The 26,580-nt window shown below is 41.1% G+C and overlaps 1 protein-coding gene across 2 annotated transcripts in view; it reads right to left on the bottom strand.

Moving 5' to 3' along the window:
- Positions 1-26,580, bottom strand: part of LRP8 (LDL receptor related protein 8) — a 197,827-nt gene that overhangs the window by 74,633 nt on the left and 96,614 nt on the right. For both annotated transcript variants that reach the window (XM_028733444.2, XM_028733445.2), the window contains exon 3: positions 4,358-4,480. In XM_028733444.2, the coding sequence (XP_028589277.2) occupies positions 4,358-4,480 (123 nt within the window). The remainder of the gene's footprint in view (positions 1-4,357; positions 4,481-26,580) is intronic.

Raw genomic sequence — 26,580 nt, 5'->3', positions numbered from 1 at the left:
GTGGGTCTTCAGATTACATTTGCATAAAGCAATTTCTACTGTTTTCTGTTAGAGCATTGTGTGTAGGTAATAAGAGGGAAAGTGGATGGGGAAAGTATGCAGCTCACATCCTTGGATTTCATTATATACACATGCACACATAAGACCTTTGGACTCACCTTTTGTACTCACTTTTTATCCTGCCCCTTTGAGCTTTCACTAGCACCATCACAATTCGTTAGCCAATATTATATTTCCTAGAGCTTTTATTATATTTTTGACCACACACAAAGATCTCTGGGCTAAATAAACACAATTCAATATTTAAATCTTTACCTCTTTAAAGTAAGATGGAACTCATTTAGAAGACTTGTCATTTTTTAGTAAAGTAAAATCTCTAGCCCTCGTGCATATGAATAAACACGTGAAAATATACTGCCTCAAAAACCAGAGGCAGATTAGTTTCAGTTGTCCAGAGTAAGACTCCCAATTCTTCAGTCAACTTGTTGTAGGTTTATATATTTAAAGGCTACACTGTCCTCAAAGACTCCTGGTGGATCACAATATTTCTTTATCCAACTACTATTTGCAGTTTACAGACAGAAAACTCAGGTCAAAAGACAGTGGTTCCCCTAGGAGACTCAGTGGCCAAAGTTGAGGGATTCTCAAGTTCAGAACTGATCATTTTCATACTGGATCACACCAGTTACAAAAACAGCTGCCCTTCTGATAAGCATGGTGCAGTCACATGATTTAGTGTGGATGCATGTGGTGGATCTCTGTGGTAAAGCTACCCACATTTGATAATGCAGTTGTGTTTCTATTTATGAAGTGGCAAATCCTTCCACAAAGGTGCCTACAGAAGCCTTCCTCAGCCTGCTGTCAACTCCCATCATTGCCAATGGTTAGCTCTGTAGACAAACTGGAATTAACCAAAGGTGATAGCCATAGAGCTGTTGTGCTGGGATGGCTGTGAAACACTGGCGACTTTATGAAGCAACTGGAAAATTCACATTCAAGCCAGGAGGAAATGGCTTGCTCAAGGAGCCAACCAAGAAGCCCACGGCTAAGCTGGAGTTGGAAGCCATATCCAAGTTTTTCCGTTTGATGCAGCTTTCCTGTTTTTAACCGGAACATAATATGAGTCACAATGCACTGTAAGCTCCAAGGTGAAATGGAAACCTCTTGCAAGACTACTAAGCCAGAGGCATGCAAGCATAACTGAAGCCAATGCTCAGGTAACTGAAGGCTCAGCCTTTCTATAGCACAGGCTGATCTTCTTTACAGGAAGAGTTGCATCGCTGGCTAACGGAGGTCAAATGAAATCCTCATGGACCTCACAGTGAACTGTGCAGTCTAAACATAGCTGCTTCAGGCTAGAGAGATTTGCAGGCAGGGAATTCTGGGGAAGGAAACTGCTAAGTTAATTTAAGCCCATCCAATGGGAGAGTGGCATTGCATTAATAAGAAGACTCTGGCTGAGAGGGAGAGAGACCAAACCCTAGTGCATTATAAATATGTTAATGTCACAGCTGAGATGATTACGTTGATACTGTGTGTGGCTGCTTAGAAGAGGGCTTTGTTAGGAAGCAGCGTGTATCTTTCCTAATTAGGCAGCAATGCAGAGTTGGCTAACGAAATAAAGAGGAAAGAGGGTGGATAATTGTACGTTCCTCTTTGCACTGCACACTGACAAAGTCAAAGACACCATCTTCCCTTTTGCTAGGATCATCCATCCTGAGGAAATACACTTAAATGGCATATAATTGAAAATTCAATGCACAGTATTCAATGGACTTAGACAGGTTGCAACACATAGTGGCGTTCAGGGGGGAATGAACAGGGTTGGAGGGAATGGGACAGAGGAGGAGGACACCTGTTTTGCTACCTTGGATATCTTTAACATAAAAGTGGCTTATAAATTAAATATAATAAGTCATCACTGGGCAATTGCATGTCCTTATTGGAGCCTATTCAGTTTCTTCTAACAGGAGAATGTCCCAGAAGGCCCAAGAGGGTTGTGGTAGCTTGAAGAGATTAGCTATCAGTTAATGAGAGGAATATATTAGCACCTTAAAAAAAATAATGTTCTGGGGCCTGTGTTGCCTCTTTCTCTTCAGATTCTATGCTGCAAACCCATAGTCATGTCCACAGCTGCACTCTAGCTGGACACATGCACTGCCCACTTAACCATTTCCTGCTCTTTCCAACCAGCTGTTTTGCTGGTCTGGGCATCCAGTAATGAATACTGCAGAATGCTCACACACACACACACGGCACCAGCATTCTCTACCTGATGCTTCCATCTGGCATGATTAAAATTTGCACGTGTTCATTTTAAGGCAGCTGTTATTAATAACATCATATACTACTAAAATTGTAAGATCCTTATGCCGTTTACAAAATGAGAAACCTTTGACCAATTGTGGAACGTGTTTTGCCCAACCCAGTGGGTGGCGCTGTAGTCTAAACCACTGAGCCTCTTGAGCTTGCTGATTGGAAGGTCATTGATTCGAATCCACACAATGGGGTGAACTCCCGTTGCTCTGTCCCAGCTTCTGCCAACATAGCAGTTCTAAAGCACACCAGTGCAAGTAAATAGGTACCCCTGCGCCGGAAAGGTAAACGGCATTTCCATGCACTCTGGCTTCCATCACGGTGTTCTGTTGTGCCAGCAGTGGTTTAGTCATGTTGGCCACATGATCCGGAAAGCTGTCTGTGGACAAACACTGGCTCCCTCAGCCTGAAACAAGATGAGTGCCACACCCCATAGTTGCCTCTGACTGGACTTAACCAAGGGTCCCTTACCTTTACGTTCTACCTATTCTTTTCCATACTTTAAACATGTGTGACCTGAAGCAAACCTTGAAACCCAAGTAACTAGTCCATTATGTCCACATAGCTCAGTATCCACTCATAGAGTTTGTTTTCCCAAACAAAAAGTATGTCAATCATATTGAAACACACACTTTTACACTCGTGTGTTACCTAATATTTAAGTTCAATTTTTATTTGGATTAAATCCCCATCTAGTCAGTATCAGTAAATGTTTAATAACTCTCTAAAATCAATGGGAAATAGATGATCTGTCCCACAGGATGAGAATAACAATATGGTAAAAGGTACTGAAGCAAAGCTGAGTGTTTCCTGACACTTACAATAATGTCACATTTGCAATTGAGTCTATCCTGCTGGGGAAATTTGCCACATTTGGCTTCCATGTCAGTTATTGCCTGCAAGCATTCTTTACTTAACTCGAAGTCTCCAGCTTGCTTGCTTTGTGCTGCCCAATACAAGCACAGCTCGTGAAATGCCATGCTGTCTTGGAGAGCTATTATAATGCAACAGGAGAGAGATGCAATATGGTACAGTTTCAAAAGGACAACATGTAACCTGAAAAAGATTTTTGAGGTTGACTTCCTCTCAGGGTGCCACTCAAAGCTAATGAGATCTAAAGAAAAACCCCTACTGAACATAGTGGCTCATGACGGAATTAGACAATAGTACTACTATTTAAGGGCATGACAATTATATAAAAGAGAGGAACTGGTGAAATTCCAATAATTCCAATCTAACCATGACAAGTGGAAAACATTTGCATCAGTAGTCTTCCACTTGCACGGCTTTTTGGGAAACAACATAAGCCCAAGGATATTTAAATTACAATCAATCTTCTGAAAAAAAGAACTGTCAGCAATGAATGGTGGGGTGTGTGTTTTTTAGCTCAGTGCATATGCAAAGCAATGTCTGAGCATAAAATCTTCCTTATTTTGAATCCCATAATCACATTTTTCAAATGAAATTCTCTACAGCAAAAGGAGAAAGCTTTTAGTTATTTAATAAAATATATATTTATATACCGCTAAACTCTACAGAAAACATCAAGTGGTGCACAACAAATATAAAATCACAATAAACATAATTAAAATATAAAAGTGGAAAATGTCATAAGGAACTGGCTAATCACATAAAATTCATCCAACTGAAAAGCCCTGTATTTTGGCCTGGCCCCCTGGCAAGTGGACATGACTTGGCCAAAGTGACCTGGTGGGACAACTGGAGAGGCTTGGCAGGCTTGATCAGGCCCACAAGCCAAAGATTCCCCACCCCAGGCTTAGGGTTAGCCTTCCAAGTTTCTAGAGGTAAACTGCTTAGTCCTGAGTAAGAGGCAAGATTTAACTTGTGCACAACATATCATTTGTTGTCGTCAGCCAGACATAATAATAAAACCACATCACTGATTGCTTTCAGGACAGCGGTATGGAGAGGGGGAGCTCATATGCATGTGCACATGATATATAATTTCTATTTGTTTATCAGTCCACTTTCCAAACAACTATAAAGCTATGTTCCATAACCAGTTAGCAGGAGTACTCACTGCATGAGGCTTCGGATTCATCAGACCCATCTGGGCATTCCTCTTCACCATCACATTTCCACCTGGAAGGAATGCAGTGGCCGTTGTTGCAAGTGAAATCACTTTCTGCACAGGTCTTCTTGGCTGAAAGAAGAAATAGGGAATGTTAGACCGTTGGATTCAATCCAACACAATTATTTTCCACTAAGTGCTTCTCAAAGTAGAGCTGTAAAAATAATGGATGTTAAGGTAGTCTTGCCCATTATTTTCAATAGGTTTACTCTGAGGAGAACTAACAGTACACACCACCTATGATGTCTGTCCCTCATTTGATCTTTCAGACCAAACATGCAATGACCTCTTTGATGAAAAAGCTCTAAGACTCACTGATTGCAAGGATAAGGCAGGATACAAATATGAATTTTAAAAATGTAAACCAGTTTATTATTGGTTTAACTTTCATGGTCTCAGCCACCGTGGCTGGCTTCACGGTTTTCCCCACATTGTGATTTTTGCATAGCACACACACCTCATGATTCACAATATATTGCCAGGTCAACAATTATGAAACTGATATCACAATATGCACTTCAAAATGGTTTTGGACAATATATCACCCAGCCCTAGGGCAGAACCTGCATTCCAAGTGAAACATTTATCCTGCGAGACTGGATCAGGGAAGATCATAACAAGATACCTAATTCCTGAAGCGTCCTTATACTTGGTACTGAGATGTTATGATAAAAGTCTCTCAGCTCTTGCAAAGAATTACAGTTCCTAGGATTTTAAAGTAGTTTATATTTGTTGCACAGACATGCCTGAGTGAATGATCTGGTGAACATGAGCTTAACAATAGCTGAAGACAGAGATTAAGTCTCTCTATCCTGATGCAAACACTCAACATGAATGCAGCTTTGGGACTGAAAGAGTTGTTGCCATGCCTTGCCAAAGCCCACCACTGGAGGCATGAAGAGTAAAACCGCTAGAAAAACAGAGAGAGGCACAAATATGGTACGTAGGATGAAGAATGATCACTGGCCCACTTGGTAAAATATTAATTTTGTTATACCAAAGTCAACTGACAAGCTGTAAAGGAATAGTATGTCAACAGAGAGGCGGACATGCAGGTGAAAAAGGGTCTGTGATGGGAGCATTAATTTTCTGATTCATAAAACATGCAGTTTCCTTGCTGTGGCATCCCAAAAATAAATGTTGTAAAGCCTCATCAAACATAAACATAATCTACTCAGACAGGCATTCCATAAGAACAAAGTATATTTGTTTTCCCTTGCATTCAACATATGAATTATGAGTTGACAATAGCAGGTATTTACTTCAGTTTCACCAATAATGACTCTGTACTAATACAGAACAATTTAGCTAGCAGTCCATGAGTATGATGGTCTGCAAGTTTCATTCTCCTGTAGATTCACTTTCTTGTTCTCACACAGCATTTTCTACTTGGTCTCAGTATCTGCTCCCTCTTGATGCCATTGGCTGAACTGCTCTGGTGTCACAGTGACATTCTGCAGAAAGAAGTGTCACAGACCCTCTAGCTGCTATTGGCTTAATTATTTCAACATCACAGAAGAGCAAAGGTGGCATAAGCCAGGCAGCTGAGTACTTAGGGCATCTGAAGAAAAATTAGAATCTAAACTTCAATGTCCATGAGTGATGTTTGCTGAATTACATCCTTTCATTTCGTTTTTATTTTTTGTATTCCAGGGATTATCAAATAACACCTCTGGTGCAGACTGCTCCAGGTGCTTCAGAGTCTTTGTACAGAAACAGATAGTGCATAATGCTTAACTTTGTGCCGGCACTGATTTTGAAACTGGATAACAATATGAGCCATATCCAACTTACATCATTTTAAAGAAGCCCGCTTTGAGCAGACAGCCAATAGCGGAATATAAACTCAGTTTTGAAGGTATCTCCAGACATTATGTGCACAGTGATATAAACTGTCTGCTGAGTTAGACAATAGGAAATTTCAGCACACAAGGAAATACAAAAATAAAATAGAATTGCAGGTATTGGTATTCTCCCTCTTGAGCTGTGTTAAGATACACTGCAGGCTGTACCTTAAATTTCAGAGTTAAGGATAGGGTTGGCTTAGCATTTATTGAAAAATGGTTGTATAGCTCTCAGATTGTACACTCACACACTTGCCTTTGAATGGACTCCCATGTTCAGGATCAAAAGTTTCTTCTTAGGGAAAGATCAAAAGAATTTAGATAGTACAGCATTAAAGTCTAATGGCCTTCATAAAGTATGCGGCCAGTAATTTTTCACATTTTGTTTGATCTGCTTCAGCCTTAAGCATCTAACTTATGATAGTAACATTGCACCCAAGGGGCCCGTTATGTCTGCTTCCAGCCTGCCACTGCCAAACCTATTTATTCACCTTAGTCTGACAAAGCCATTTCCCCGCTGATCTACTCACACAAGCCCAGGCCTGTGGCTTTGAAGCAAGGGACTGCTGCCAGCATCAGGGTCCGTTGACATTCCTGAGTGATGGAGATATGCAGCTCCTTCAACACACAAACCTGCTGGCAGCAGATGGTGTCACTGATTGCTTTGTTCCCTTGGCACTGTTTTTTTGGAAGCACAACTAATTTATTATGAGAAATCACAAAAGGCGAGAAGAAATACATTGTTGACAATGAACCACAAGGTGGCCTTTGGAAGATGTTAATATGCTTGATGTGCATCCCCACAACCAGACAGGCTGAAGCATCTTCTCCTCTGCAATGTCATATGTGCCAAGCCAACATCTGCAGATTAAACTGCAGGGACAAACACTGCTGGTAAGCAAACTGACCCAGGAGGTCTGGTATTCTGTGCCAGATTAATAGAGGAAAAGAAATCCATACGGTCTTTCATCTCAACAGAAGCCATCTAAATATCTCAAAAGGACACTGCAGAGACACATAAAACTCCTGGGCTGTAATTATTCCTACCGCAACAGAGTTCAGGGATCTTGAAATGTGAACACACCCCCAGCGTGCAAACCCTTTCTCTTAATTAAAACAAATATATTTAAACAAATGCCGCTGAATATGATTAACCTTGGAAGATTTCACACAGGCAATTCATTTGCTACCAAATCACTAAATATAACGCTTCTCGAGGGAAAGTGTAGGCCCTTGGCAAAACTATACTCGTGGGCCATTTCTTCATTATTATTATTATTATTACTGTTTATCACATTTCCATGTCACTCATTTGTATCTGAATTACTTTGCCATAATTATGTCATCCTCATAATAAAGCTGTGAGGGAGGAGACTGAGACCTCCCATGTTATAGATGGGAACTGAGGGTGGGGGAGAACAACTTGCCTGCTCATCTAGGTTAGCAGCAACGATGCTAATGGCAGAAGGGTGGCTCCCCTCCCGCTGCTACTATTTGTTGCTGTTGAGCCTGTTTCTGCTGCTCAAGAGTGCAATACAATGCATGAGATTAGAAGATATTAATCCTTTGTAATCATCATTTCCCTAAACTGTGTGGAAACCAATTCAGCTAGGGAAGAACCAGAGAGATTCCTTTGCTACTCAAAACAAGTTTCTAATGGCTGCTGTTTGAAACAAAGATAACCTGTATGTTATGTACTGAGCTGAATCCTAGAACAATAGGATCCAGAATGCAGAAGTCGGATTCGTCCGCAGGAGCAGCCAATCAGGCTCCTGGATGAAGTGAATCAGCAACCTGATTGACCTGCAGGAGCAGCCCGGAATTAGCCATGGGGCCCATTGTGTAAATAATGTATATATAGCTAGATGTTTTGGGGAAAGATTCATTCATTGCTACTATGAGCTGAATAAAGAGCATGAAATTCACACTCGACTCCGAGTATATTTCATGTATTAACATTTTCAGATGAACTTTGCAGAGCAAAGAGCTGGTGATCAGACAACATTTGATGTGGCAGTAAGACAGCATCCTTGAATAGTATTAGGATGGGGACCAAATGGCTTCTTAAACCTAGGTTACAGTCACCAAAATGGAATGTCTAGTTGCCATTTTGGGGCAAGATGGCTTTAAAGTCTTATTTTTCGAATGATGGACTGACTGTGATTGATTATCAGTTAAATATCTGGCTAGCGCAGATGACAACCTTCAGCTAGGTTAAGAACTTTGAGAACTTAAAGAAGAAAAGTCACTTAATCCAGGGACAGTTCTTATATGTTTTGGCCTTTTCCTACCTATTTTTCTTAATGGTGACACTTAATGGTTTATAACCCCAGGGCAGTGGGGTAGGGCAAGCAAAGACAAGCTACAGCAATTAACTATAACACTGTGCACTATTCCTGTCCAACCACCAGGAGTAGAAGTTTTTCAGGACCTCCTCCACCAGGTTGAAGAGCTCAAAGTCTCCGCTTTCCCAAATGAAGGTGGGCTGCACAAAGCAGGAGTGAGAGACAGCAGCAGGGACTGGAACCCAGGGAGTTTTGAACACTTGACTTGAACTGAATTCTTTTGTCTTGATTTTTGCTATACATTTTAAAAAATGTATATTTATTGAAAATTTGCAATTCTGAACACATTTACCTGGCGGTATGCCCCATTACACTCAATGTGACTTACGGTACTTCTAAGGATGTGAAGGACTTCTAATTGCAGCTGACTTTTTTTTTTTTTTAAATGGAAGATAAAATTCCATTTATGTTTATCCATTTCTTATCTGTGCATCATAATGAGCTTTTTCACAGTTGCCAGTTTAAACGTTTTAAACACCAGGAATGCTGAATATTAAATTGTATATGAAAATTGATTTATCTCAATTGATTTATCTAAGGAAATGTACATCATAGACTTGCCCAATATTTCCACACATAGAACAGAAAGGTAACATGGAAAAAACTGAAGAAGTGTGCATGCACACGAAAACTCATACCAATAACAAACTTAGTTGGTCTCTAAGGTGCTATTGGAAGGAATTTTTTTATTGTGGAAAAAACAAGTGAGCTCCATGGAAAAATATAAGCTGTATAATAACCTTTCTTTGTCTCACCTACTCCTGCCAAGCTGCAATTCCTTTCCTCCGCCAACTCCCCCCACCCTGCCATCCCATTGGCTAAAACCACTATATACCCAGTAATTGACAGGGGTCTACAAATGCAATTGTCAGATCAGTTTACCTTTTACTACAGGTGTAATGAGTTTGTTTGTTTTTTCAGCTGCCAGCCATGCTGGTAAGCAGATGGTGCCTCTTCAAGAATGTCATCAGCCTGCCAGAGTCAGAGCCATGCATTGGATGGGTTGCTAGAGATAGTCACCCCACTTACCACTCCTTCCCTGTTAAATCCCTTGTCAGGAAACAGGTGCAAAAAACCCCACACAAAAACACAACCCTGCTCAGTTTGGCTTTGTTGCTCCTGGAAGAGAGAAATTTGAGCTTCCCTGTCTTACAAGATATTACCAAATTGGTTACCCTCAAGATCAGCCAGAAATCTGTACAGCCCCTCTTGATCAATAACTATTGAATATTGTACAGGAAAAACAATTCTTAGAGACAAAGAGAAAGTGCATCCTGGTACAAGCATTCTATAGATGTTTTGACATCAAAATTATAACAGATTTTTTTTAAAAAAAAAGCCCAACTGTTTATTTTAGCCCGCAAGGCGATTTCAAACACCCATCAAATGTAAATTAATCTTCTCCAACGAGCATTTCAGTGGCCATTCAAAACAGTTACCAAGGGCTGAATCTGTTCTTTTGTGCTTGTGATTTTGGAATTGCTGGGGAAGGGCAGTTCTTTTTGTTTAATGATTTAAATGCAAGGAGAAGATAAAAGAGAAAGGGTGCTACACTATATAAATGGCTGCTTTAAAGGCAGCCATCTGCTCTGGTTTTTATGGGATCATTCAACAAGGCAATGCCAAATCCTGCAAGCTGTAACAGTTCTGTTGCAATCAGACATGGGTTATATGTTTGCAGAAATTGAAAGATCCGATTACAGGCATGATCCAAAGAAGGACGTAAACAATGTCAACAGGTAAGGAAAGAGATTTGTGGTGATGGCAGTCTGAGGGTCTGGGAAGAAGGGGAATGGTGCATGCTTGAGGAAATGGGTCACAAAAGCAGGTGCCACTGCTATTAGGTAAGAAGGTGAGGAACTGCTAAGGGAAAGAGGCAGGAAATTGGCAGCTGAAAAGATCAGGGCAGAATTTTATTTATTTACATTTGTGTGCTGCTCATCCAACCAAGTTCACAGGATAGTTTACATGAAGAATAATTACAAAAGCAAAAAGACCAACAAAAAACCTCCTGGAATTGGCACATGGCACTACCACTAAAATGATTTAAACAACAAAAACCAGCACTAAAACCAGCCAAGGGAACATGGTCCAAAAACTAAAGCAATCAATGGATTAGTAAGAAGGCCTGGGAGGAACAGGAAGCTTTTCTCCTAGTAACTAGAAGACAAGGTGAGCCTCTTCTGGGAAGGCATTTTGCCACTGAGAAAGCTTTATCCTTAGCAGTTATTCGCCTCCGTTCATTAGATGGGGAAAATGGAGACAGGTCTCTGAGAAAGTTCTCAAGGTCTGGCCAGGTAAGGAAGGCACACTTCACAAATCCAACAGGGAGGTTACCAGAGGATGGGTAGCTGTTGCCACACTATCTCTGTTCACCTAGGATTGCAGATGAAATGGACAAAAGCACTCCATCCCACCAAGCCCCCTGATGCTCAGCGACAATACTATACAGTGGTACCTCGGGTTACATATGCTTCAGGTTACAGACTCCGCTAACCCAGAAATAGTACCTCGGGTTAAGAACTTTGCTTCAGGATGAGAACAGAAATCGCGCAGCGGCAGCCTCATCAGCTAAAGTGCTGCTTCAGGTTAAGAACAGTTTCAGGTTAAGAACGGACCTCCAGAATGAATTAAGTATGTAACCAGAGGTACCACTATATCTAGGAGCACACACAATGCACCCTATCCATGAGCCTGCTCCTTTAGGATAAGTGCAAAATAATTTAGGATAAGTTGAATACTACCAGCCTTGACAGATGAAGCACCCACCAACTATATCTCTGTCTTGTCTGGACTAACTCTCAGTTTCCTGCTCCATTACCAAGCCCAGGCATTGGTAGAACACACAGTGCCTCACCTGCAAAATTCAGAGACCTACTGGCTATATAAAACATACAGCTGTCTCTCAAATAACCAGATTCTGAGTGGTATAGGACTTTATCTATTAGTATCAAAACCTTGAACTTGGCCCAGTAGTAGACTGGCAGCAAATTCTCTAACCAAGGTGTGATATGCTGGTGTTAGTTTGCCCCCACAAGCAAACTAGGGGCCACATTCTGCATTAGCTGCAGACTCTGGACCAACCTCAAGTGTACAGCACACTGTACATACAGAACATTGCAGGAATCCAGACCTTGAGGTTACCAGTGCACAGACATTTGTTGTCAAGCTATTTCAGTCCAGAAACAGTCACAGCTGTCTTTATCAGCCAAAGTTGGTAAAACAATGCACTCCTAGTCACTGACGACACCTGTGGCTCCACTGACAGAGCTGGATCTAGGAGCACCTCCAGACTATGCATCTGCCCCTTCAGGTAGAGTGTAACCCCATCCAGGGCAGGCAATTTCCCAGACCTGGGAACCTGGGAACCACTCTACCATAGAGCCCCTGTCTTGCCAAAATTCAGATGCAGTTTATTTGCTTGCATCCAGACACTGGTCCATGGCCTTTTCATCCATTTCTGATCCAGATGTTAGAGAGAAAGAGCACTGGATATCATCAATGTACTAATTACATTTAGCTCCAAATCTCCTGATGACCACACCCAATATAGATGTCAAATAGAATTGGGGATAATATAGTGCTCTATAGCAGTGTTTCCCAACCTTGGGCCTCCAGCTGTTTTTGGACTACAATTCCCATCATCCCTTGCCACTGGTCTTGCTAGTCAGGGATGATGGGAGTTGTAGTTCAAAAACAGCTGGAGGCACAAGGTTGGGAAACACTGCTCTATAGCACCCCACAAGAAATACTCATCCAGTCTCCTGGAACATCTTCATAAAGGGCCACAGCTGAGAGGATATACAGTATCACTGAGTGGATACTTGCAAGCACCTTGTTAGCAGGAGACCAATGATGTAGACAAAGGTCTGTGACAAGGTTTGTGACATGTACAAAAGCTACATCTTCATAGAGCCTCAAATTGGAAAATAGCAATGTCATCTGACTGTAAACTCAGCAGGTTTCAAGCCGGCAGATGACAGCTGCCTTCAGTTTAGCATCTTCTGTTGCACTGTCTGTGTCCAGTCTGAAATTTTGGAAACGACAAGAATTCCTGTTCAGCAACTATTTAAGCCCAACTTTGAGATTTGCTCTGTTCAATAAAAGGCCAGCTTGCAGGATAAATTGAGTTTACACACTTGATTTTAAAAGGTCTGCTCATCTTGTTCCCAAAGGCATAAAAATATTGCAGCAGGTCGACAAGACCTCTAAATTAATATGCCAGTCTCTGCATACTCAAATATTTGTGTGTCCCCAGGCAAAATGTGCATGCCAGACTTTAACATATGCCTTGTAAATGATTGGATAAATCCATGGGAATTGAATTCAATACACAAAATGCCCAGGGCTTATTACCCTTTCCCCCCCTGAGTTGGAACACACATTTTGCATATACATTTGATAGGTACTTCCATGTCAAGAGGAGCTTCTGCTTGTGCAAATTCAGTCCAGTGCAAAAGACAAGAGCCATGTCAGGGGATGCTGTTCAACATTTCTCCAATGAAAATAGGGACGTCCTAAGGGAAAGTGGGACTGTGTGGAGCAGAAATCCAATTGTGCAACAGGACTTCCTGTTTCTATTCTCCTCCCCCCACACCCCCGTGAGCCCCCCAAAACTGGTAATGCATGGGAGGGGGCCAGCAGGGAGGAAGAGAGGAGTGCGAAGTTCCATTCCATGGATGAGTGCCCCCTTGAACTACACTGGAACTCCCCATATGGAGGCACTAAAAGTTCAGTCTGTTCTCTCATCTGAAGGAAACAAGACATGTAATAATGTATTATTTATAAACGTATACAGAAATGCTTGTTTCTTTCCCCAGATGTTTGTGTGCAACGAGAAAGCAGTCTGGAACTATCAAGAAAAGGCATTATTAAAGTTATGAGCAGAATCTGTTGCTAGCAGCCAACTGGGAAATGAGTTGTTGGGCTAATCTATGGAATAGGAAATTAAATGTGCAGCAATGTGCCCTGATCACTCTGCTTTGCAAAAGAGAAGAAAAAATCCCTACTGTGCCTGAGTTTTTTTTTTTTTTTGCTTTTAAAAATTTCACGGCATTGTGAAATAGCTTTATACACTATGCAGTCACCTTAAATTGAATCATAATGTTTGTTAGTAACTCACAACTCCAGTAACAAAAGGATTACATTTTTAAAGCAATTCAAAAACTAAGCTGTTAACAATTGCCACATTCTCATGGTGAAAGTAAGAGAATCCTGAATTCACAATGCAAGAGGTGCAAATCTGATAACCACAAGTATTACAGGAATTTGCCACTGTTCAAAGCAGTAACAAACAATGCAACCATAAAACTGCTTGTATCCCTCAAGTCTATTTTGCATAGCATATTCAAACTTTATACAATCCAAGTTTTCCATTTAAGCAAAATCGAACACTTAAGTGCTCAAGAATGTAGACAATTGACTTAAAATGTTTGTGTTGAGCAAGTTAAAATAAGACAAGGGTTATGTTTTTAAAAGAAAAGGAAAAGAAGCACCTGCAACAGATGCTAATGATGACAACTATCTGCAGTAGGAAGGCTTTCCAATGAATGGAAATTTTACACATAAAATGCAACATGAGGAGCACCAAGATGAAGACAGACATCTCTCGTAACTTGACCATATACAATAAAGAACAAAGATTTGGAAGTATAATACTGTTCCGTTTATTCATGAGGACACACTTCACTTTGGACTTGACTGAACCTGATCGCCAATAAAGCTGGCTGAATTATATATAAAAGCTATTTTAATAAACCTTTCCAAAGCCAACATCAGTTGCAAATCGAACAGCAGGTTTCCCTTCCAACCCAAGCCTGTTACTGTGGAACGATGCCAAGCAAATGTCTATTAATATTCTAACACAAAGTGCTGGTTTCCTTGGTTTTTCGTGCTCATGCAATAACTTGAATAATCAGAGTCGCTTAAGGATTTACATTACAGCCTTCAGCAAAACAGTATGTTAATAGTCCCACCTTACACAATTTCAGTGCAAAGATTAATAAAGTAATTTTATCACACCTAAATGCAGGGAGTAAATTCAAAGTGATGCACACTGGAACAAAAAAACCCTCACTTTAAAAATATGCTGATGGGTGTGTGAACTGGTTCACATACTAAAATAAACCAAAGTTTATTTTAAACTATGGTTTAATGCAAAATCCTTTGCAGTGTCAGAAAGGAGACATTCCAGAGGCTGACTTCATGTTACTTGTGAACACAATGCTCATGGTTAATTTTCACCAAAAACCCCCCACAAGCACTGGTTCACGTGTAAAGAAAGCTAGCTTCTGGTTTATTTCCACCCTTGCACAGAAAAGGATTAGCAGGAGTGGAGTGGGTTAGGAAAATCTGAGCAGCATGTACTGGCACACTACTCATTCATATTAAACTATAGTTTAAAATAAATTACAGTTTAATGCAGACAATGGGGCACCAGGGCCCTCCAGAGGTAGCCGGACTACAACTCTTTGAACATTTCAAAAAGCACTATGAAAATGCTTACCATATTAGTGAGTCCCATTCTGCCTGCCACTGGCTTTTGTACCACAAAATCTATCTGCGATCTAAAGCCATTTAGGTGCATGTAGGTAAGTCATGCATCAGCATTAATTTTATTCAGAGGACAAGTAAAAACAGGTAGATTTTTGGGGGATGGGGATGAAATAAGTGAGTATATTTTATTCTTACTTGTGCTGCTTATTTATTTGTACAGTGGAATCTCGGTTTTGGAATGTACTCCATTCCGGAAGACCGTTTGACTTCCAAAAGGTTCGAAAACCGAAAGCGGAAGCCTCAGTTCAATAGGGAAACTCAAAATGAAAATCGTTCGAAAACTGAAGCAGTTACTTCTGGGTTTTCGGTGTTCGGGTTCCGAAACGTTCATCAACAGAAACATTCAAGAACCGAGGTTCTACTATAGTGGTTATTTATTATGTTGATGTGCTTATGGAAGCAGTTCCATTAGTGTTAAGGCTTCTAGCTGTGCAATGGAACTTCCCCTCCCTTTCCTCTTCTCCACGCAGCCGCCTCAGGCGACAGAATCCAAGGGGTGGTGACCCTGCAGGAGAGAAGCAGCAGCAGCAGCAGCAGCAGGAAAAGCTACTGGGTTCCAGTGAGAAACCGCCACTCCACTCCTCTTTGCTTCTCCCATGGCAGGCGGCGCCCCACTCCCAGCTTTTGGGTGGGGGAAAAAACTTGTGCACCTCTTGCAAGATCTTGCACATCCTGGAAGCTGCTGTCACCCACCCTGGTGGGGGGTGGGGAAGCCCCTTTGGTAGTGAAATGGGATCAGCTGCCCCTGTCCCCACATTACGTGCTCTAAGGGTTCCTCCAACACACATGAAGAGGGAAGGGAAGGGAAGTTCCATTGTACAAACAGAGCTATTTCACTGGCTATTGCAATCTTAACATTATTGTTTACGACCCTGAAAGTCTTGCATGAAGGGTAAACCACAGATACCACTTATAAATACATAAATGTTGTCACAAATGTCCAATATTAGAACTGTTCGTTCATTCATTCATTTTTGGATGAGTAACACTGAAGATTAACTTCTTACTGGCAAGAAGACTTACTGACTTCTATAGGGCTACTTACATTAGGAAATTAGATTTGGCCCCATATTTCAGATCATCAGGAGATGGTGGAACACAAAGCGCAGTCAAAACACAAATAAATTCCAGTTATTAAAAATGCCAGGCGCCGTAGTTCTGCAGATTGACCTGAGTTTCATTACAGCTCCTGGCAACCTATTAATTAAAATGCATTATTTATATCTGGGAGCCTTGGTTGCAGTTTATAGAATTTAGGCAATTACATCAAATTAATCCTAGCTACAATCAACATGCCTCTTCCCTTTTGCTCCAGTGTGAGATAATCTCCCCTTTCCCCAAAAGATCTGCCCATAAAGCACCATATATTAACAAACCATCCCTTTCTTCTCAGCGTGTTTCCACAAAAGTAAAAGCAAGTAATCAAAGAAACAGTGTTTTTCTCTGCTGTAGAACATATTGGGACAGTGAAAGAACATCAATTCAGTACAGTTTAAAAACAAACAAGCAAACCTTTGCATAGAAAACTCTAAAATCTTCCTCATACAGCAGACCCTTTGGAACAGAATAAGGCCATTAACTCAGAAATATTTGTACTAATTATGTTATTCCATCATCACTTTCTAACATCTCCTGCATCTACCAACGTATCAGGGGCAATGAAGGAGATTGTGCTGCCTGTGTTGTTTCACCCCACCTTCATTCCTCCTCTCTCTATTCCCACTGACACCCCCCCCCCACTTTGTTGCCACAATAGCTGAGGCTCTGCTGGTGCAGCCCTGGTCTCAACACAGCTCTGCCTCATCTAGCCATGTCCAAGTAAGCTGAAATGATGCCAGTGCCGCAAGGGTGGCTCTGTCCAGCCACAAGGGCAGCTACCAAGGACAAAATATTTGTGATGATAAAGGGGTACCTGCCTTGCCAATTCATATTTCAGGGGTTCAGATCTCTGAGGATCTCCTGCACTCTTCTGCTGTTTTGGCTCCAGTGGACCATCTTATTTCCCCCCCACAACTAATAGTTTCAAATAGAGTTTTAGATCTTTTTAATTCCAAGAAAGAGCAATGGGGTTCTTTTATTCCAATATATTTAATATGCAAGTGCTTGCCTGCCAGTGACTCCCTTGGTTTTGCAGAAAGATAGATATGTTTTAAAACATAGATTATATAATTGGCAAGTGCAACAGAGTCTGCTGTATATTTTAACATTCAGAGGTGTCTGGGATTTTGAATCATTACTCAGGAAGGAGGAAAACGGAGGCACCAAAGACACACCTCAAATGTTCAGCTACTTGAGGCTGCCACTCCTTGAAGTTTGGGACATGTAAAAACAGAAAGCATGGGGATAGATGATAACAGATTGTTGGATTAATAGACACAGAGATGAATTTGAGACAGAACAAAAAGCTATGCAGCCCTGTCCTATGCACAGTTTATTGGAAGTAAGACCTATTTAGTTCAATGGTGCTTAACCCCAAATTAGTCATGCCCAGGATTTCAGCCATGCAATGCAATCCTATGTATGTTTACGTAGCAAGTTCCACTATAAGAAGGCATTCTCAAGCATATAGGCCAACTCACATGCTGGGAGGAGAGCAGGCTCAGAGCAGGATATAGATTTCAAGCAACACTAGCAGTATCTTCTGGAAAAAAATTTCACTGAGAGTCAGAATTGGTGTGAGAATGTGGAATCCTATTTAAATCTTTGCTTGCCTGCAAAGTTGTTAAGTCTCAAGAGCCCTGGGCTAAATCTCTCTCACACAACTGCTGTGAAAATAACATCATTACTAAGTAAGCAAACCAAAGTGTTCTCAAGTTTTCTGCAAAATTTGTTAATGAAACAAAGAGACTCTTCTCAGAATGAAAATTTGGAAGTCCCTCATCAAACACGGGGAAGCAAAATTACTGAACATTTCAGAACATCTCTATCACAGTTGAGTATGTGTTCATAATCAAAGGACAAAATAATAATAAATAGACATCATCTGTCTTGGCATGATATTGTTTCAGGTTACTTTGTGTGTGCTTGCTGCTGTGCTCAGTGGTGCAAGTGATATTGCTGAAAGCCTGAGAGCCCAAAAAGCCAGTCTCATACTTTAGTTGAACGGCTCAGCTGGAAGTTTAGATTGCCTAATGTACCAAATCCAACTGGGCAAAGTAATAACATCTTTGTCTTTCAGGAATACTCAAAACCAACAGTCATCATGACCCCCTCTGCTTTCAAACTTTCTAAAGCACAGAGGACTGGCAGTCTTCTCATGTCCAAAGCTTTTACCCCTAACCCCAGGCCATGTTCGTGGCTGACTTTCAGGACAAGAATAACTGATGTTTCCTAGGGAGTTAGAGCTCCAAGTCTCAGCAGTCATGAATTACAAGGCCAATGGATTTGTGCGTGAATGTCTGTGCCGCCTCCTCTTCTACTTGCTCCATTTTGTGTAACATTCCCCCTCCCCAACCGACTACAGCTCCCATTGACTCTTCTGATGGTTTATAGTAGCTGTTGTTTACTCAGTTGTCATTTAAATTTGCATGCAGGGTTAGTTGCCGTCAAACTTTGCTGTGGCACCCCAAAACATAATTTGTATTCCAAAGGCCATAGTTGTCTTGGTAACGGTTAGGTGACTGGAAAGCATTTGCCGAGGGGAAGCTTCATTCCACTATTGCTCACTAATCCCCATGTGTCTTATAAACAGGCTGTACAGTGTTTGGTAGCTATGGTGCCTTTTAACTTGACCTCACAACCTTCTAAGTCTTTGTGTGGTCCATCTCATTCCTCCCTGCTACCCTTTGGCAGGGTCTGAACATGCACAGAAGTAAAACCAGAGCTATTTTAGAGGCTTCAGGGGTTATTAAAATTTTATGGTAATTTCACCCCTAGAGCTGGGAGAGGAAAATAGCAGGTGCTGTTTTCCTCTGCAGAAACAGGAGCTGTTTCTCTTGCTGCAGAAAGTCAACCATAAAAAAAAATATTTAACGGAATTTGTAGTCCGCTTAATTGTAAAAACATCTAAGCAGCTAACATAAAAGAAGGGCTTAAAATTATTCATAAAAACCAGAGTTAAAAGTAAGTTAACTTTTTTTATACATACTTTATAAAATAAAATTACAAAAAAATATATGAACAAAACTCCCTTGACCCAGAGATTGAGCAGCTTTTCCAAATTCTTTTCATCAGGCTAAATTTCTCCTTTGAGTTACAAAGTTCCACAGGAAAGCTGATTCTTTTTACCTGCCACCCTCCATCTATTTCATTCACTCTTGAAAAGTCATTTATAACACTGTATGTAACAACAACAAGCCAAGTGTACTCTCAACAGGAATCTACAGCCAATCCTGTCTTACAAATCTATTTCGGATGATACATGGTATGAAAACATATTGATAGTTTATGATACTTTAACAATACTCAAAGACTTTCGGGTTGTATTCAGCATAGTGCTAAGGCTGTTTTGACAGCATGCAGATTTTTCCTTTCACAACAGAATCATCTCCCGTTCCCTTGTGCCCCCCAAAATCTGTTCTACTGCTTTCCCCTAAACCTCCAAAGCAAATTTGGGTATCATATGGGGGGAAGGAGAGAGGGGAAATCCTCCTGCACTAGCACCAATCCTTGCACTAGGTAAAGGGGACCCCTGACCATTAGGTCCAGTCACGTACGACTCTGGGGTTGCGGTGCTCATCTCGCTTTATTGGCCGAGGGAGCTGGCGTACAGCTTCCGGGTCATGTGGTCAGCATGACTAAGCCTCTTCTGGCGAACCAGAACAGTGCACGGAAACGCCATTTACCTTCCTGCCAGAGCTGTACCTATTTATCTACTTGCACTTTGACATGCTTTCGAACTGCTAGGTTGGCAGGAGCTGGGACCGAGCAACAGGAGCTCACCCTGTCGCATGGATTCAAACCGCGACCTTCCGATTGGCAAGCCCTAGGCTCTGTGGTTTAGACCACAGTGCCACCCGCGTCCCCTAATCCTTGCACTAGATGGCTTTAAAAGAGAGGATTAGACAAATTAATGGAGGATAGGCCTATCAACTACAGTTAGTCATGGAAATAGATGCAGCTGGTTAGCCATGAGGAGACAAGGATACTGGAGTTGGCAGACCTTTGGTCTGCTCCACCAGGGCTCTTTTTATGATGTTACCAGTATTACTGCCATAACACCAATTCAGAAGCCTGAAAATACACCAAAAGGTATTCTTTCTGGCTATCTAATAGCTCCAGGGCTCCCATGTTATCAATATCTGCCGAAATCAGAAAAGTGGCACAAAGTTTTCTTATTTGGATTCTCATACGGCAATGAGAAGCTATTTTTTTTAATGCACCATCACCTAGAACAAGTGAACCATTATGTGCCCCACCATGAATACAGCCGTCTACTGCATAACAGGATACTGAAAGAGAAAGGACAGCTAGAATTCAAAAAAAGAGAAAGGAGCAAGGCAAGAGTCCATTCCATCTCTACAATTTATAGAGATCCTAACAATGTTCTCCAAGCCCTCATGCCAGACGACAACAGCAGGACACAAACGCAGAGGAAGAACTGTAGGTAATCGGCATCACTTCATCTCCCCCTCATTTCTACATGCACATTTCCACAGAAGCAGCAGGGAAGAAATAACAGAAAAATCCTCGGGAAAAAGAAGTCTAGAGAAGTCAAGGGCTGCAAATCACTTTGGAGTTCTGGCAAATTAGAAATAAGTTTGCACTAATGGGCTTGTCCTGTTGCAGCAGGAACTGGGCAGTTTAATTTCAACATCATCAATCAGCGGGTGAAGTCCGAATTCTTTCCTCCCCTACAGTTCCTTTCTTCCAAAAGAAAAGAAACAAAGGTGATGATGAATCGGTGTAAGATTACTTTGTCCTGCCCTTATTGTCTTCCATTGAGCAGGAGCCCTGCTGGACATTAGCACTGGGAAAAGACATTCAGACAAAGTACAAAAAAGCAAAGGAGAATAGAGTCTTTCTTTCCAGGTAATGAATTCAAAATTCAGTTCAAGTTGGTAAGTGGCAAAATTTATTCAAATGTGAGGCCTTTAATAAAGATAAAATTTTACTGCTAAATAAAAAGTTTGAGAACAAAAACTAGGGAATCAGTGAAATCTGCTTGAAAGATGAGCACATGCTGGCAAATCCAATTTATCCCAGTTCTCCATCTGGTCCTTTTAGGAACACTGTTGCACCATCAGTAATGATAGCAAGCAAGCCGGGAAGCAGCTTTCCAATACCAGACTAGAAGCATTTCAAAGTCTGAAGTGGCACAGTAATAGGAGAGCCGTAGATGGACTTGGCTCACCAATTAATTCCCTTTAAGGTTGCAGCTCTTGCCTGAGAGATTAATCATTTCCTTAAACATTAAAGTTAAAAAATAAAAACTTTGAACTTAATTTTGAGAGTTAGAGCTACAAATTTATCATCTATCCGAGGAAGTGGGCTTATATAAATCATTCCATGTAACATAAAAATATGAGAAAGCTGCAATTTAAAATAGTTAATATTTTGTGCAGCTCCCCAAAGATTTTCGTAACATCTCTCTTCTTTTGAACAGGGCTTCCACTAGAAGCTGCACAGCAGCAAGGGAAGCCTGCAGGTTGTGTGCTGTGTGAAGAAAGACTGCAAAAAAACACAATACATTGCCTTCCTAATTCTCACAAGCTTTTCATTTAATTACAGGGTGCGTCTAGGCATCAAGGGAAAGAGCTCTGAATCATCTTTGCCTCCCTACCCAAATAAATACCTCTACGGTCAGTTTTTCAGTTTGGAAGCATTTGGTCCAAAATCCTAATGACCACAGTGTGATGCATGGACCCATAAATAACAACACGAAGCTACAGCAGATTGGAAGTTCCTACCTCTGTAAGGCAAGTGGAGTTGTTTAAGCTCCATATCCCTGCCATGATAAAGAAGACTCTAGATTGGTGCCTTTCTCAGTATCTGTACAATTTATAATGTGCTGCTTCCTCTTGTCCACCATAACCTTATCACTATACTATGAACAACTTCCAGGGAAAGAAAGGCAAAAGCTCAGTTGTCCTAAGAGAGCCCGTCAGCTCCTTTTTCTGACTTACTGCATCTGAATAACCCGGCTGAGGTTCTGCATGTAGGCAGCAGAGCAGCTTTACATGAAACTCATTAGGGCTGATTGGATGAATACGCCCCCATCTTCTTGACCTCTCATGAAAGCGTAAGACTGGCACTTTACGAGACGTTGTAGCATATCATCCTTCCAAAATATGCACTGCCACATGCAGCCTGACACAGATCAATGTTAATGAACACAAGTGGCACTTTACATCTTTCAAACCTACTTGTTGATGAAGACAGCAGTCCAAGCGCGGAAATAGCACATCGTGCCTTCTTGGCAGTCTCTCTCCCCCTCCACCCCAGGTTACATAGCAGCAGTGGGAGTGACAGATGCATGGATCCGAATGGAAAACAGGAACTGCCCGGAGAGGCCTTAGAAGCTAATATTTGATTTTCACAAATCCTCAGCTTCATTGCCATTCAACGAATGTGAGTCGCCTTGGGGAAGGGCCATAGTTCAGTGGAGGAGCATCTGCTTTGCATGCAGAAGGTCCCAAATTCAGTCCATGGCATCTCCATGTAGGATTGGGAAAGACCTGGAATCTCAGGAAGTCACTGCCTGTCAGTGGTAGCCTATGTAGAGCCCTCCAGATGTTGCTGAACTCCAACTCCCATCACCCCCAGCCAGCGTGATGATGGGAACTGTAGTCCACCATCTGAAGCAAGAACTACCCCTGCAATAGTGCTTCCCCTGGAACTTTCCATGGCTTGGAGAAGTGAGGAGGAGCATTTAATATTTTGAAAAGATCCATGGGATATTAAGATAAACTACCGTATATTTTTCAATGTATATATTTCAGTAGAAATATATGCAGTATGTGTTGACGAGTGGCTGTTTAGTAATAATACAGTGGTACCTCGGGTTACATATGCTTCAGGTTACAGACTAACCCAGAAATAGTGCTTCAGGTTAAGAACTTTGCTTCAGGATGAGAACAGAAATCGTGCTCCTGCGGCGTGGCAGCAGCGGGAGGCCCCATTAGCTAAAGTGGTGCTTCAGGTTAAGAACAGTTTCAGGTTAAGAACGGACCTCCAGAATGAATTAAGTACTTAACCCGAGGTACCACTGTACTTCTTTTTTCAAAAAATGTTTGAAGTATTAGCTTCCTTCTCAATGTACACTAAAAATACTCAGTACTGTATGTCCAATTCCAAAACTGTTTCTATGCCTGCATAATCTCTGGTGACCTTTCCAGATTGCCTGTCCACATCTCCATTTTTAAGCAGACCTGTTGCCCCACAGTCTGTCTCTGGAAATTGCACAAAATGTTTCAGAGAAGATTACTGTACCACAACAGCCTTCATTCACTCATCAGTCATGAGCAATCTCTCTGAAATAAAATAGGATTTTTCCAGTTTAAAGCATCATTGAGAAATACTAACACAAATAAGAACCAAGCAGTTTTAAGACACTTTTCAGGGGACAGAAATAACTTATATATATTTCCTTAGACCTGTATGGCCACATATATTATCCTGGGTGGATTTTGGCACCAGCTAAAAACACATTTTTGTGTCCAGGCCTTTGACTATCTTGTTATTGGTGGACTGGGCATTCCTGCCCTGCTGGAATTTTCTGCTGCTGTTGATGGTCAAAAGTTTTACTATGGGCTGCCACTTGTTAATTCCAATAACCAACCCTGCCTATCCACCAGCCCCTCCCCCCCCATAGCCAACCACTCCACCTCGCTTTAGACCTGCACAACCCCTCCCTTTACACCTCACCCACCCCTCCCAGCTTGCCAGAAGCCCCTCCCCTTCTTACTTTCAGCCAGCTCTAGCAATGTTTAATTAAAGGGGGAAGGTGCTCCAGATAGTAGTTGCCAAACAGCTCTCTGAATCACCTTCTACTCTCCTTTATATAGTATGTTTGGACTGCCTGAGACCTGCACTGCTTGCTTGCTTGCTTGCTTGCCAGTCTGTCATCATGCTGGAGTTGCTGGGGTTGCCTGCTGGCAGCTACACAAACTGCAGTGTGACAACAGCATTACAATTTTGATTTTAATACACACACAGAGAGAGATAACTTATGTTTTCTAATGTATAATTTTTATTATATTGTACCCTGCTCTGGAATTACTTTTAAGAATGGTTTAGAAGCCTAAATAAATAAAAAAATTGATCCGCCTCAAATTGAATTATGCCTTTACAGAGTTAATTAAGGAACATCTGCCTAACAACCTTGAATGGGGCAATCTGGGACACTTTTTTTATCCCTTTTGTTATTATCTCATGGGGCTCCCCAGGTTGGCCCCTGCAACTTACTGCAGAATGAATAATCCTGTTAGAGCTGCCCATTTCACCCTATATCCCACATCCCTATTGCCTTAATTTATTGCTTATTTCAATAATGCTTTTCTTAAAATGTATAAGATCTGTGCCTCAGACTAAGTAATTTGATAGAGCAAATCAGAACAGATTAAGTGCTTTTCTATAGTTACTCCCATGTGAAGAGATGAGAAAACAGGCCAATATTACAGGTCACTGTCTCCTTTCAACCGCAGCTCAGTTTTGCAATCTGTTGTATACCTGGATTTCTCTGCTAAACTTGGTTATAATTAATCTCCAGATTATAAATATGTATATTTAGATTTTTATTCTGCCCAATCCCAAAAGATAAATAACACAATGGAACAATTTGACCACTCAAAATTCAATCTAGTAATTTCCACTTCATTACATTTCATTTTTAACTTGTAGCTGCCACCCACATCTGTGTCATTCCTTGACACTCCAGAGGTCTCCTGGGGGTTGATGCAAGGCTCTCCAACAATACAGCAGGAATGTGTTCACAACCTTTATATCCCACAAGCCCTTCCTTGATTTGCATCACCTACGTCAGTGAGCCACTTGTTACCTGAAGCAAGGACATCATAGATCAGTCTCTAGTTCTGTTTGGCTTAGGCCGGGGTGTAAAATAGCACCTATCACTGACGGTAAGGAGATACAGTTAAATAAATGATTCCTATGGTAGCATATGGCACAATACTGTAACTACAATGTTCTTAATAACTGTATAGGACAATTAGGTTTCAAAAGAAAGGATGCTGAAAGTTTGACAGTTCTAACAAATATTTTCTTCACCCACAATAGCCAAGCACACAGATCTGCATATAGGTGATTTATCTCCAAACCAGAATTTAAATTTAAAGACACCTAGCACAAAACCCTTGCACCCACTTTCCTGAAATTTGGCATGATTAATATTCTTGAATGTGCAAATTTCATCCAGTTCTGCCAAAAAACAAAAAAAGCTATAGCCATGTGTTGACTGAAGATTCAGATTTTCTGATGAAAGGTTCTGATTCAGGGGAAGCTGGTGTCCTCCCAAGAGATCTCAGCTAAATCAACCTACTTTACAAAGTGTTGGAGAAGGATCGGAATCAAATCTAGTCTTCTGTGGATACTCATAATATGTTTCCAACCAACTCAGTTTGGGCTCAGTTTGGTGGTAGTTTGAGGACACGGCGGCGTAGTTTCAGATGCAGCAGCAAAAAGTTTAAATTGGTTGAAGCCAGTTGTATAACAGTTTCACACGCATGCCTCTGCACAACAAAAGCCATTAAGTGTACAGCCCTGATGCAAATAAAATATATTCTCTTAATAATGTAGCACTCCATGTATTATTCATTCCAATGCTTCTCCTAATATGCTTATATAAGTTTCAAGAAATTATTCTCTCAACAGCTTAATGCACAGAGTGGTTAGAGTGCTTGTCATTTTTCTGCTTATACAAGTGAGTTTATTTGGGGGTTTTACTTGTAATGGTTTTTTGTGCACAGCCCTTTTCTTTTCTTTTGCAAGACACATTAGACAACTTTAAAGGAGAAGGGAGGAGTATTAACCCCAAATTTACTTACACAAGACAGACCTGTTTCTGCACCAAGCAGAGAAGTTTAATTCAATTACATTTCCCTTCAACGTACCTTGATTGATGAGCAGATTCAGTCACAAAGATGGTGTGTAGGATGAACACAATATGGTATAGGAGAAAGGGTAAGGGACTCAAAGAAGGAAGGACTGGTGAAATTTGCAAGCACCTTAAGTTGCAATTCTATACTCACTCACATGTGGGAATGAGCCCCATGGAACTCAATGGTGCTTACTTTTGAGTAGGTAACTCTAGGTGTGTGCTGTTATTCTTTAGAAATAAAAGCTCCCACAGGTTAAAAAGAAAAATCTATTTCAATATAAATGACAATACAGTGCTGTCCACCGATGTAGTCTACCATGACCAAAAGTGATGTAGTCTACCATGACAGTTAATCTTCAGATAGCCAAATACTGCAATTATTCTAACTTCATTACAGAATCAGATCTTAGGTCTGGCAATATCGGTGTTACGACC

Source organism: Podarcis muralis, chromosome 5 (genome assembly GCF_964188315.1).
Source record: "Podarcis muralis chromosome 5, rPodMur119.hap1.1, whole genome shotgun sequence".
In the NCBI taxonomy this organism is placed as follows: Eukaryota; Metazoa; Chordata; class Lepidosauria; order Squamata; family Lacertidae; genus Podarcis; species Podarcis muralis.
Note: the sequence above shows the minus strand (reverse complement) of the source record. Positions and strands in the feature narration are given on the sequence as shown.